Source organism: Prionailurus bengalensis, chromosome C1 (genome assembly GCF_016509475.1).
Source record: "Prionailurus bengalensis isolate Pbe53 chromosome C1, Fcat_Pben_1.1_paternal_pri, whole genome shotgun sequence".
NCBI lineage: Eukaryota > Metazoa > Chordata > Mammalia > Carnivora > Felidae > Prionailurus > Prionailurus bengalensis.
The window spans coordinates 37,025,359-37,039,368 of NC_057345.1; the positions used below are offsets into that span (position 1 = coordinate 37,025,359).

Below are 14,010 nucleotides of genomic sequence, written 5' to 3' on the forward strand. Positions count from 1 at the left end.
CATTAAAAAAAAAATTAAAACAGAGATTCAGGTAGGCCTTCTAATTCCAAATCTGGTTGTCTACTCCCTGAAGCTTACTTTATTTTTCAGAATAATCAAAAGCAGCTTACTACTGGCCAGGCATTGTTCTAAGAACTTTACACATATTTATTCAATCCCTACATCAATACTGTATAGTTTCTATTATTATACCCATTTTACAGATAAGGCAAGTATGTTAAGTAACTTGCCCAATGTTACCCAGCAAGTAAGTTGAAAAACCAAGAGCTGAATCCAGTGAATACAACTTTGGAGCCCCCATTTTTATTGAGTTGCCATATGGCAGAATATAAAATTTACTTGGCTTAGGACAAGCGACACCTATTTGCAAAGTAAAGCCTGTGAGATGAGACACTCACTTTGACAGCATACTCTTTGCCATTCTGCAGGCTCACGGCACCTTGGACTTTGGCATAGGCTCCCTCTCCAAGCAATTCAGAGGTCAGCTTGTACATATCTAGAAGTGAAATGGGTGAAAGGAATTACGAGGTGAGTCACGCCTTTTCAAGCCAACATGGAAAGAGGAGCTTCTGCCGCTGCCCGTCCCTGTGTGACAGCCTAGGCACACACAATGGCTCCGCAGCACTCAGTGATGAGGAAGATCATTAACTGTCCCAGCCATCTTAGGACTCAGTTTCTCAACAGCCACACCACATCGAAGGCATCCTGTTCCTCATTTTAGAGATGAGGTCAGTGAAAGAGTTTCAATTCAGCCCACACCTCCTGAGCATCCACTATGTGCCGGACAACATATTAAACTCATAATAGCGACAGAGTGAGGAATAAAGTATAGTCCTTGCCCTTTGAGGGTCACAGTCCAGTGGGAAAGACAGTCATATCAACAAATGACTCCAGAATAAACCAGGCAGTGGTAAGTACTATTATAAAGGGACAAGACACAGCGAAAAAGAACAAGGGGAGGGAAAGGTTACATCTGTTTAGGGAAGCTGGGGGATCCTCATAGAAGGAGTGTGATTCAAATGGATATCATTCATTCATTTACTCATTTACTCATTTTTTGAGCACCTGCTCTGTGCCTACGTCTGTGCTAGGCACTGGTGATAAAAGGGAAATGAAGCAGTTTTATTTTACACCACACACAGAAGTCACTGGAGGTTTCGAGAAGTTTCCAGAAGTCACCCACAGGAAACAGGAGACAGAAGTAGGATGCAAACGGATGCCTTGAGGTTTTTAGGGTGCTGAGTCAGGGCAGTTCTAACAGAGGAATAGGCCTGGGTTGAAAGAACATACAGGTAACCTGCCTAAGCTCACAAATAGCACAAATTTTTGAGCCCCTTCCTAAGAAAGCCACAGCTCCATCGTGGCCTTTGCCGAGCTGACCTCCTCCTCCCTTGACCTCCATTCTTCAGTTTGTTTCCTCTCAAGGCAGCCTAGCATTTAAACCCACAGAGTGAGCAGAACACTTGCAAACCATGAAATTAGATTTTATCACTTTTAGCATGAGAAGCCTGTAATTGCACAAGCCATCCTTGAATAACAGGAAACACTCTCATGTTCACTGAAAGGGCAAGACCTGTTGATTTGGAAACTATTCTAAAAACCTTGAGGCTTTTATCAATCCCCACGACCCTCCTATACACATATGTCTACCGTTTAAGTTAAAGACAAACCCTACACTAAGTACCTTCCTGGGTCCATCACAGTTTGGTCTTGTGACTATTTATAAGCATGTACACTGTTGTTTGTAAGTATTTTAAGTGACATGTTTCTCTCACAATGGACACTTTGGCATTAGCCTTTCATGCATGTCAGGATAGGCTGATGGTTGGAAGCCCAAATATTCCTGATTCATAAAAGGGCTCGTTATTAGAATCACTGTACAAAACAATCAATTCACTAGTGTATCTGCAACATTGGAAAGAAGGCCCATGAGGGGAAGCTGTTTCAGTTCTCATGATGAAAGAAACACAATAAATGAAGGGGGGAGGTGTCACTCCTGGAGTAGCTACTGATCCATTTGCAAAAGTGTTCAGTGATTCACTTCATTTCATCACATGTCCAGCGATAACAGGACCAACACTGAATCTGTGCCTCACAACCTGAACACGGCATGAACTCTTAAAATGGAGTCAAACTCATACAGCACAAGTAGCTGCAATCTCTAGGAGTCAAATCCTCTGCTTATAGAAGATTTAACTTTCATCTGGAGCTGTGGCCCTAGGTGTTCTCTCTTACCTGGTTGTTCTACATCTCAGCAGCCCCTGCAGGAACAAGCTGGGGTCAAAGATCACATCAGAAAAGGGCTGAAACACACCAAGTGATCTCACTCCATATACAAGTCTGACAAGCTGGTCTTCCTGTTCCCCTGATGAAGTGCTGAAAGCATTCAGAGCACACCATCCGGGAGCTTTGCCATCCCATCTTTCATCCCTATCACACAGATAAGCACGAGGTGGCTCTCAGATGATGCATGCTCTAACCTAGATCCATGGGCTACCAGAATGCCATATGGTAGAGCCATAGGCCCAGATCCGAGAAGTCGTGTGACCAACCTTCAAACTTTCCTGGTAAGGAGTCAGTGGCCCGGGCCTTCCGCTTCTTCTTTTTCCTCTTGTCACCTTCTGCAATAGGAAGGGGCTCACTGCTGCCCATCTCTGGGAGAAAAGAGATGTAAGGGAAACATCACTATACTGATCAAGCCATAAGTTCACCCAGAAGGGAAAAAAAAAGTGTGTGTGTGGGGGACCCAGGAGCTTTACACTGATGGTTTTTAAATATCTGTGAGGACTATCGATTTGTTTGACCCAGGAGGCAAAACTAAAGGCAAAGCCATTATAGGAGATCATTAACTGTGGAAAGGAACTCAGACAGACAGGCTAGATTAAAAGAGGATAGCAGAGCTTGCTTTATCCAGGCTCATTAGCACATGGATCTAGATCGCCACCAGTCAAACTATAGTTCCCAACAAAAACAATGAATCCATAAGCAGAGTCCCACCTGTGACGTCCTCCTGCCTCAGCACCAGAAAGGCAGGACCCAGGGAGCTAAGCAAGGGCGTGGGCTTGGGAGGGGTCCATGCAAATGAAATCATATATGCAGTAACATATGAATGGATGTGCACATAGATTCACAGGTCTTTGGTGGAGCAGCCTCTCGAGGTACAATGGGGCAGGGGACGGGGTTGAGGATGGCCCTAAATTACTTCATGTCTAACAGCAAAGACCTGAGTACCTGTGGAGCCCCGGGCACACTCTCCCCTTCCCCTCAGCTCCTTATTTGAGAGGATACATTTAGGGTCCATTCAGAAGTCTGCAGTTGACAGGTCTACATCAGGCTGCTGGATGAGGTCATTCATTGCAAAAACATTATCTCTCATTGACCAGCAGGTTAAAGGGAGGCTCCCCATGTTCAAGGGAGGATTTGTGAGGCAAGAATTTCAACACTGGATACACTGGGCAGGAAAGGGTAGGGACAGAAAGAATAAGCAGGAGGCACGAGGGGAAAGAGAAAGGGGGCACGGGGAACCAGGGCCCAATCACAGCACTGTTTCTAAGACACTCTAGTAAGGGCCTTCCCCTATTAAAGATAAATTACTTATAGAACATGTCATGCCCCTGATGCAGAGTGAAGCCTTAATACTCTTTGCCTGCAGTTAGAAATAATAAGATTTCTCTGAAGTCTCTGGGTCTAAATCCCCACCAGGGTGATTAAACCTTTACATCCTTCTAAAATAGAGGCACTCGGGTACTGGTGGGGCATTCAGTATGACAGACTTTTAGACCAACCTTCAATAAACACAGGCTCTGGCTTGTTGGATTTTTTTTTTTTTCCTAAGAGGTTTTGAAATGGAAGCTGGCTCTTTGCCCATTGAGGGGAAGGGCCCACTTTCTTCTTGGAGGACTCCGGCTGAACACGGTTGGAGAAATGGCAACTCGGCTCAGGAAGATTGATTAGAGCCAATGTACATCTATACATTGTTCTCAGAAGCAAGTACACAACAGCCATTAAGAGAAAGCAGAGCGATGGCACTTGTCGACACCACAGCCTGGAAAGCACGGTTAGACAGCTGAGCGTCTGACAGCCCGGTTTGGGCGATTCCTCCTCCATTCTTGGATCTGATGACAGCAGATCTTCAATTATACTTCATTTTTTGAAATATTTTTTAAAGTTTATTTATTTTTGAGAGATAGAGAGAGAGCACAAGCAGGGTGGGGCTGAGAGAGGGGGACAGAGGATCCAAAGCAAGCTCCGTGCTGACAACAGAAAGCCTAATATGGGGCTCGAACTCACGAACTGTGAGATCATGACCTGAGCTGAAGTCAGACGCTCAAACGACTTAGCCACCAGGTGCCCCCAATGATATTTTAGGGAACAGATAAACACATGGATAAAAGGAGTCCACAGGGGATCTCAAAATAGTACTCTGGCTAACAGCTTCAAGCACAAGATAAATCTGGGGACTGTAGCTCGTTATGAATTCAAAGAATCCAACTTGAATCAGCATCCAATATCCACCCTCCCCCCAAGGTAAATGAAAGGGAAAAAGCTGCCCAACGCAGTGAGAAATTCTACAGAAATGAAACACAGGGGGCTCTTCAGGAGCCCAGGGAGGGGCACTGGCCATGGGGACAGCAGACAGAGGAGGAGGGACCACTGTCCCTCTCACCCTGCCCTTGTGTGCAGTCCTGTGTCAGTCTTTGTCCCCATCTATGTTCTCATCGGTGCTGCAAGGCAAACGCAGAGCGGACTGACTTTGGATTCACTTCTTTCTCCTTCCCCTGCCTGCACTCTGATGGAGGGCCTGAGGACAAGCAAAACAGCCAAAAGGCAGGCAATGCAGAGGAGCAGCAAGAGAGCTGGCAGCATTATAATTCACAGGGGATGCTCAGACATACTTACGACTCTAGCTAGAAAACCCTGTTAGCGGCAATTTATACTTGGTTTTTACCACAGCAGGGCTGAGGGAGCCTCTTGTGGAAGAATCATACCTCTGAGCACCGCCACATACTCAATATTAGATTTTATGGCTTCACACACAAAAAGATAGAGTACCTGGACTATTCTGCATGGATTTCAATGGAAGAGGGTACGCCAGAAGGGACAAATGGTTAACACTTTCCTTGGAAACAGAACTTGTTGAAGGAGAGTTGTTTTTGAAACTAGGAAGAAAAAAAAATGTAGGAAGACAGTGAAGTAAAAAAACAAAACACAACAAAACAAAACATGCTTAACTTCCCTGTTTACACAGGGAGGGGGGAGGTGTCCTAATCTTACCAAGGGGTTGATAGGTCCCCATCTGGAGCCTGTCCATAAACTCTGTTTTATCACGGTCCACTAGCGGGGGCTGTGGGTCCTTAATTTATTAATTGCACAATCATTTGATGAAAGCTTCCTCAAGGTGTAAGGCTCCACAATCACACTGGTCCCTGGCTCACCTCCTTCCCTTGGCCCACGACGTCCTCTCAGCCACCAAAACCCAGCTCAGAAGGCTGTGCCCCTTTGAATGAGTTCAGTTTGTACAAACACTTTGGAAATCAGTTAGGCACCAGGCAAACAGATGGTATTATCGCATAGAACTAATAGTGCTCCTCCTCTGCTCCCAAACACCCTGCTAGAAGTTCTAGAGTGCTGACAGAATTTGGTGTTGAGCACTGACAGCCTTGAGCTCTCCCTAGTGTTCCTACAGGCCAGGACTGTTGCCTGTTCATCTCTGCATCTCCTATAAGCCGCGGCACAGCGTCAGATACCCATGAGGTATCAGAAAATGTGCTCTGAAGTGAAATGATATGAAACAATGCACGCTCTTAATGTCAGGTGCATGCGTGTCACCTGTAACAAGGTACAAGTAACAAGGACACACGCTGAAAGAAATGTGAGTACACCTCTCCCTACAGACAATGCAGTGTAAGGCTATTCAGTTCTATGAGTTCTCCGACAAACTCCTTCTAAGAAAAAGCCCCATGACCCAGGGGATCCTAGCCAGAAGTCTAGTGCCTGCTATAGGATTGGGCAATGTGTTATTTTAGAGAAAGTGAGTACTTCCTTTAAGTTTTCAGACAGACCCCAGCTGGTGTGTAGGTTCCCAGTACTTCCACTGCCTCCAGCCCTTACCTTCCTCTTGGTCAGAGCTCGGTGGTCTACCATTTGTGTACTGGTGGAGCTGGAGCTGGAGGGGAAGCACACTGTTGACAGGGAAGGACATGAGCTTGGTATCAGGAGACCAAGGTGAGAGCCCTGACTCAGAGATTACCAGACACACCACCAAGGTTATGCCAAGCTACTCTGCCTCTTAGAGCCCCCGTTTCCTCATCAATGGTTTAAAACACAGGTTTTAAAATAACACCTGCCCTTTCCAGCAACCCTGTGATGACCCAATGACACACTTGGTAAATCTGTGTGTGCACACGTGTATGGAAATACCAGACAGAAATACATAAAAATGTTAACACTACTAAAATTTGAAAAGGTGCTTAGTATGTGCCAGGCACCATGCTAGGTATTTTACATACATTACAATAATTCTAATTCTTACAATAATCCCACGAGGTAAATATTTTGCCATATTTTAGGTGAGGAAAGCTGAGGCTCAGAGGTTAAACAATCTACCAAACATCAAACATCTAGTTAGCGGTTTAGCGGGTTCAAACTCAGTGCTACCTTTCGAGTCCAGGATGTTTCTAATCTATATAGTAGTTTTCTCTGTGTGATAGGGTGATTTTTATTTTCTGCTTTATATTTTTCAGCATTCTCCAAATTGTATATAATGAAACAGTGTTACTTTTTAATGCTCTTATTGTTTTAGCCAAGTTTTATTTTCAATAAAATACACAATAAATTTTCTCCGACACAAATTGCAATTTAGAATCTGATCATACAATATTTAAAACTGTATGTAGATTTCTCTGTATTGAAATTCAACATTCAGTGAGGAAAAAACATTTCAGGAATATCGGTGCCCTGAAGATATTATTTTTGTAATACTGGAAAACAACATAGAATACTATTTTAATTTTTATCTTTTTTAAATGCTAATTTTTTTAAAAGGAAAAATTCTGTAAAAACCAATATGACAATATGATGCAATGAGCATTTGAGCCTGAGAGATACCAGTCTCAATCCTGGCTCTCCAGCACTGTGTGCACTCTGGTAGCTTGCTTGGCTTCCCTAAGTATCCGTTTCTTCATGTAACAAAAAAGGTCAGAGTAAGGCCCAGACTGCCTGCACCACCAGGCTGTGTGAGGGTCAAAGAAGACACAACATAAGAGCACTGCTGACTTACTCATTCGGCAACTACCATATTTACTGGGTACCTACAGATTGTCTAGTGCTAGGCAGTGAGAATACAAGAGAAGACACGGTCTCTGCCCTTAGGAATTTAAATCCACTGGTGTATAAAACAATTTCAATAGAGTGGGACAGGTGCTGTGTGACAGCAAGTAGCAGGTGCTGTGGAGCAGAAGACAGTCATCAAACTCAGCTTGGTAACTAGAGGAAGGAACAGCTAAGCTGACATCTGGGGGATAAATGGGAACTGGCCAGGGTGGGCTTGGGGAGAGAGACAGACAAAGAACATGTGCTAAGCCTGAAGAGAAGCATTATGGCTGGTCAGCACGAATCAGAACTCCCGGAGCAGCTGAGGAGGCACTGAGGAGATTCACCTGAGTGGGACTGCAACAGCAACAGATGTTCCTGACAGGCAAGTACCCATCATCCACAGTTCTCCCCACAGGTGACCCCAAGGCCTGCCTCTGAAAGAACTGTCATTTCTCCAAACTGTCCCCCAAATCACCATATCTGTTCTCCATGTTTTGACAGAAACTTCAGAGAACCGACCAGCTCCTGCATCTGCTATGTGATACCAAAGGAGATCATTTCCCCGCTAAGAACACGACTTTGCTGGCTAACTCAGCTCGGCAAATTTAGCTCACACTCCTCTCCCAAGTACTTGAGAGTTCTCTTCAAAGACTATGGTTCACTCCTCTTCCCACCCTGTAAGAGTTATTTGCCTCAGTCACAAGGGCTTTCCAGAGAAGGAACAGTGGTGAGAACAAGGTGATGAGTACAATTATTTGTAGTGATGCCTTCTCAGTCACCAGCTGGTGGAGGTCCCCAAACAATGGAGACCGGAGGAGATGAAAGGAAGGGGGTGGGCACTCTGAAGGAAGAGCTAAGACTGACACATGTGTGGCCGAGGGGCAGGCACCGAGGATGGGTCTGGGGAGCTGGAGCCCAGGACGCTGACGTCCCTGAAGGAGTAGTACTCGCAGCCATAGTGCACACAATGACTAGTGACAGCAGGCACACTTACGTGGTGCTCTTCATATGCCAGGCAACGTCCCAAGTATTTTACAAACACCACATTTTACATATCCTACCTTATTTCATCTTCACAACTGGAGGAGATAAGTATCATTATTATCTACATTTTACAGATGAAGAAATTGAGCTACAAAGAGATTAAGTAATTAATTTGCCCATCGTCACGTAGCTAAGTAAGTGGCAGAGCTAGGATTTAAATCTAGATAGACTGGCTTAAAAGTCAAGCTTTTAACTATTACATTATTATAAGCATATTTAATATTACTTCATATATTAAATATTATTAATATTATATTTAAACATTAATGCTGAAAGGCAGGAGGGTAAAGTTAGCCAGGCATCAATAAGAATGCTTTTATTTAGAAACCTTAAAAAAAAAAAAAAAAGAAACCTTAGCACAGAGCTTCCCTACTGATGTGCTGTGAATGAGGTATTGATCCCCTCACCGGGCTGAACAATATCATTTTCTGTGTGTGCTATGATGTCAAAAAGGCTGGGCAGCCCTGCACTAGCTTACATAAATACAAAAGCATTGCTGTCACATTATTATATTAATCAGAAATCTGATTAATCATAAGTTTCTCTGTCTTACTTGGAGATAACTTTGCATTTTATGCTTCGGCATATTATGGAGGATGAGCTACAAACCAGTCCAACCACGTTATTTCATGGCAGTTCGGGTATCAGGTACACAGCTACGTTCTTCTTCCACCTGACCTATTAGTTGGTTGATTTTGTTTCTGATGGATCATTACTGTGTAGGGGACAAGGTCAAGGAAAAGTACACTCCAACAGAAGCTAGTCAAATTTAACGCATGACAGATGAAAGGAGCCACCTGTGAAATCATCTCACTCAGATGACAGTCTGGGAGTGTGATTCCAAGGGGCTAGGGTAGTTCATAGGTTTTTCCCAAGAGTGCTGTGTGCTGCAAGGCTGGCCAGCATTAGGCAGACTGCAGATTCTCATTCAACTGCTATGGAAGTGGGCAGTGTGAGCACTCCCCCCCCACCCCCCCCCACCCCCGCCCAGGGTGCCAGCAGGGTGGTCATTCACAACAGGCCCCCAACAGGGCTGTGACAGCAAGATTCCCAGAGGCAAAGGGTCTGGAGTCAGGCCCATCTTCTTCCTCTGTTCTGACTCTGGGATCACAAGCACTCTTCAGAGCTGTCACTGCATCTCCTGGTGGAAGGAATGATCAGAGGAAGGGTAGAGCGGGTAAAGGGAGTGTGTGCTTTAGAAAGAGCAAGCAGGAGTGAAGGACTGGATTTGGGTGAGCAGGGTAGTATAAAAAGCTGAAAAGGGCAGGCTGAAGTCAGATCACGAGGGCTTATTAGCGTGGCCAGCGAGGCCCTCCAAGGTCCCTATCTACTTTGCAGCCTCCTCAAGCCTCAGTCCTTCTTTCAAGTAAAAATGAAGAGTTCAGCTTGTAATGCAAACAATCCCACAGGCGCTTTGCCTTGAGACAACCCGGGTACGTCAGCATGTACAGAAGTGCTTTGTGAGCGTTTCCATTCTGTCACCCAGAATAAAAAAAGATGTGTACTCCAGGGCTGAGATTCACTAAAATTAATACTTTTTATTGCTTCATCAGGACATTCTTAAGTGAAAATGGCATTTTGTAAGAAGCTGGGAGTGTAGCAGTGAGGAATACAGAGGCTGCTAGCACATCTTTGTGCCGCTGCCTGGACTCATGCTCACGCACTAGCAGTTCTACACACTGTTGCTTTGCAACAACAAATAACATCTTAGTGCTATTCTGAAAACAGTTTTGACCTTGTAGATACCCTGAAAAGGTTTCAAAGACCCCAAGGTCAGCAGAGCACACTTGTGAACCACCATTCTAGGCAGTGGGGAGGGACTGGACTATGAAACTGGCTGTGATATGCAGAACAGACTGGAGGCTAGACTGAGTCTGGGAGAGTAGAAAGAGGCCGCCGCAATAGGCAGGAGGGCAAGGAAAGCCTGTGACCCAGGCAGGGACAGAATGGGAGAAAGAGGCGAGGGGATGAAGCCGCACAGGCAGAACTGGTCCTAGTCCTGCCAAGCGACTGGAGATGGTGGAGGAGTCCAAGATGACTACCCTTTGAAGGATGGGATGGGGCTTATTTTCTCTCTGTCCCCACTGCCCAGCAGGGATCCAGCACAGAGGAGGACCTCAGTATATGTTTATGAAGCTATGTTTATTAACTAAAGTCAGGTAACCCTAAGATCAGTGGTACCACCAAAGAAGGGGAGAATTCAGGAAGGGGAGCTGGTTGGGAATGGGGGAAGGCCACTGGGAAGCTTCAGATAAAGAACGGTGACACATAGCAGCAAAGGAGTAAAAAGCTCACAGATCAGACTAAAATTATTCTCAGCCAACCCTCATCTGACCCAATCTACAACACAGGCATTATTTATAATCTGCCAGGCATGATGAAGCCGCAGGTATTCAAGAACACTTCAGGGGCACGTGGGTGGCTCAGGTGGTTGAGCGTCTGATTTTGGCTCAGGTCATGATCTCACAGTTTGTGAGTTCGAGCCCCGCATCAGGCTCACTGCTCTCAGTGCAGAGCCTGCTTTGGATCCTCTGTCTCCCTCTCTCTCTGCTCCTCCCCTGCTCGAGCTCTTGCTCTCGAAAATAAATAAAACATTAAAAAAAAAAAAAAAGAACACTTCAGAGTAGCATCATATGTCACAAATATTATGCAGTAAAAAAATAAAAATAAAAATAAATAACCCCAAAAGATACATCTCAAGCCATTATTAACAATGGTTACTTTAAGAGAATGAAATTGGGTGGGTACAGAACTTTACTTTTCATACCTCTGTTTTACTGAATTTTGTTATTTATGGTACAGTTGTTTTACTTTTATAAGTAAATAAATATGTTTTACTTACTGTGTGGTTTTCCTTGTGACCTTCTCGGCCATTGTATTCTGGTAGAAATGTGCTCGTCCCTACTAAGTAACTGTTTTAGGCATGCCAGGCAACCCAGTTAATCCTCGCTGCCCCCTGAATACTGAAATCTCTGACCCACCCTTCCCTCTGGAAGTATCAGGTAATTTCCGCCCGAAGCAATCTAAAAGGTTAAGTGAAATGTGCATCCGTCTTACCTTGCCCAACTTCTGAGAAGTAAATCCTCTGTAAACTGAGATGAAATAATGAAATAATGCTCCTGACAGAGGGCCGCTGTCTACCAGCTACTGCAGCATTTCAATGGCCTCTGGAGGGTAGCATTCTTCAGTTCTACACTGGCTTTTGCTTCACCTGGCATGAAAATCTTTAAAAAAGCAGAAATAGAAAAGATATAAAAGTCTGACTTCTTTAAAACGACTAAAGAAGATAAAGCTCACTCTACATGTTCCCCCAAACCTATGTGTCATACTAGTAAGTAGATATACACAAGGACATCACAGATTTCCCATCTGTGGGAAAATTAGACATTTGAGTGTTTGAAAATGTTGACACCAAGCATTTGGAGATTTAACAAGGGTCTGAGTAAAAGTTTTCAGATTCTGTTTCCACTGTGGGGGTCCAGACCTAGGCCTGGATGACGGTTCTGGACAGCTCTGGTCACCGAAGAGCATCTCGCAGAAGGTAAAAGCTGACACTTCTCTGTCGTCCATGTTTTTAGGGATGAATGAGTTCTGGCTCTATCTCTTAGTGGCCAGGTCGAGGTCTCACAGGCAGCAGGCAGTGGAGCCAGAAAAGGTAAGAGTAGATGCCGAGAGCAGCAGGTGGTATAAACACGAGCAAGGTTTTATGCCCAATGCATAATTATTGCTAGTTTTCCATCTGATGTCATTTTCTACATGTCCACTGCTATTTTCAAACTCGCGGCTCTAGTTATCCTGTATCAAAGCTGATTTGTCAATTTCTCTACAAAATGAGTCTCTACTTCCCTTTTTTCCCAGTGGAAAAGCTCTGACCATGCAGTTTAAATCTGAATTCTGGGCCTCTGTGCTAACATTTCTAAAATGATTTTTAAACTGGAAGCCGGATATGTTTCACCATTACCTCAAATCACGTGTCCCGAACTGGACATGTCCCAACCCCTATCCTTCCTCCTTTCCCTTCTTCTCTATCAGATTATCTCACCCTGCCAGCTGCCCACCCACAGAATGTTTCTAAATCATTTCTTTTTTTTTTTTTAACGTTTATTTATTTTTGAGACAGAGAGAGACAGAGCATGAATGGGGGAGGATCAGAGAGAGAGGGAGACACAGAATCCGAAGCAGGCTCCAGGCTCTGAGCCATCAGCCCAGAGCCCGACGCGGGGCTCGAAATCACAGACTGCGAGATCGTGACCTGAGATGAAGTCGGACGCTTAACCGACTGAGCCACCCAGGCGCCCCTAAATCATTTCTAATGTCTCTTTCTCCTCTAACCTCCTTGCTCCAAATACTCACATGGTCAGGCTTTCTCTCAGCCTGGTACGTTGCTTCTTGAAAAGAACATCTATTCATCCTTCAGGACCTCTCATGAATTACTGAAAGTGGTTCCACAAAGTACAGCAGTCCCTGGCTCTTTTTTACTTCATCCAGCATTTCATCAAATCCATGGCATGCTATGATAATACACAGAGCTGCTATTCACATGCATGTGTGGCTTGCCCACTAGGCCATAAGCTCCTCAAAGGCAGTGACACCCCTTTTTCATCTTTGTATTTCTAGTATCTAACAGAGTATCTGGCACAAAAAAGGGCTCTAGTAAATACCCAAGTTACTTCATCCATAAAATATTTCTTTATTGTCCAATAGAGAATGTTGGCACATACAATTATCCTTCCTACCGTACTTTTTATTCCCCAACAAATCTCTTTGGCCCAATAAAACTATTTCCAGGGCCCAAAGAAGCTCAGGTTACACTCCCTCTCCTTACAGCCACACCTCCAGGGACAACCTTGACCATCTTTGAACTTCAACTCTTTGTCTTTAGTCTTGACATTGGTTGCTTCTTGCTGCCTATAGGACTTGGCCAATTTTTAAAAAATGTTTATGTTTTATTTTTGAGAGAGAGAGAGAGAGAGAGAGAGAGAGAGCGAGCATGCACAGGTGGAGGAGGGGCAGAGAGACAGAGATGGAGACACAGAATCTGAAGCAGACTCCAAGCCCTGAGCTGTCAGCATAGAGCCCGATGCAGGGCTTGAACTCATGAACTGTGAGATCATGACCTGAGCCTAAATCGGATGGTTAACTGACTGACCCATCCAGGAGCCCCACCATTTTTTTTCCCACAAAGAACCAGATAGTAAATATTTTAGGCTTTCTGTGTTACATGGTCTTTGTTGTGACTACTTTATTTTGCCTTTGTAGAGTGAAAGCAGCCGTAGACAATATGTAAATAAACAACTGTGGCTCTACTTTTGCGAAGCCTTACTTACGGATGCTGAAATTTGGATTTTATATAATTTTCCCATCACAAATATTAATCTTCTCTTGAATTTTTTTCCCTAACCATTTAAAAATGTAAGAAGTATTCTTTAGTCCACACAAAAGAGGTGGTGAGCCAGATATGACCTGCAGGCCAGAGTTTGCCAACCCAGTTTACTTTCCCCTCCCCTCAATACACACACACACACACACACACACACACACACACACATACACACACCTCTGTTCATTTCTACCTCTAGTAGGTTTATAGTAAAAACAATCTTCAGAATTCCTTTATGGATTTTGTGTTATTCTGCTGTCTGGAACTACTCA

General features: G+C 44.4%; 1 protein-coding gene across 7 annotated transcripts in view; it reads right to left on the bottom strand.

Annotated features, from left to right (window-relative positions):
• MKNK1 (MAPK interacting serine/threonine kinase 1) overlaps positions 1-14,010 on the bottom strand; it is a 41,106-nt gene that overhangs the window by 19,360 nt on the left and 7,736 nt on the right. For 3 of the 7 annotated variants that reach the window (XM_043574872.1, XM_043574877.1, XM_043574874.1), the window contains exons 2-6: positions 11,416-11,582; positions 6,112-6,182; positions 5,053-5,159; positions 2,553-2,654; positions 399-496 (exon numbers count right to left, since the gene is read on the bottom strand). In XM_043574872.1, coding sequence (XP_043430807.1) covers positions 399-496; positions 2,553-2,654; positions 5,053-5,068 — 216 coding nt within the window. In that variant the 5' untranslated portion in view covers positions 5,069-5,159; positions 6,112-6,182; positions 11,416-11,582. The remainder of the gene's footprint in view (positions 1-398; positions 497-2,552; positions 2,655-5,052; positions 5,160-6,111; positions 6,183-11,415; positions 11,583-14,010) is intronic. The other 4 variants (XM_043574878.1, XM_043574873.1, XM_043574876.1 and 1 more) reach the window with 3 other exon arrangements.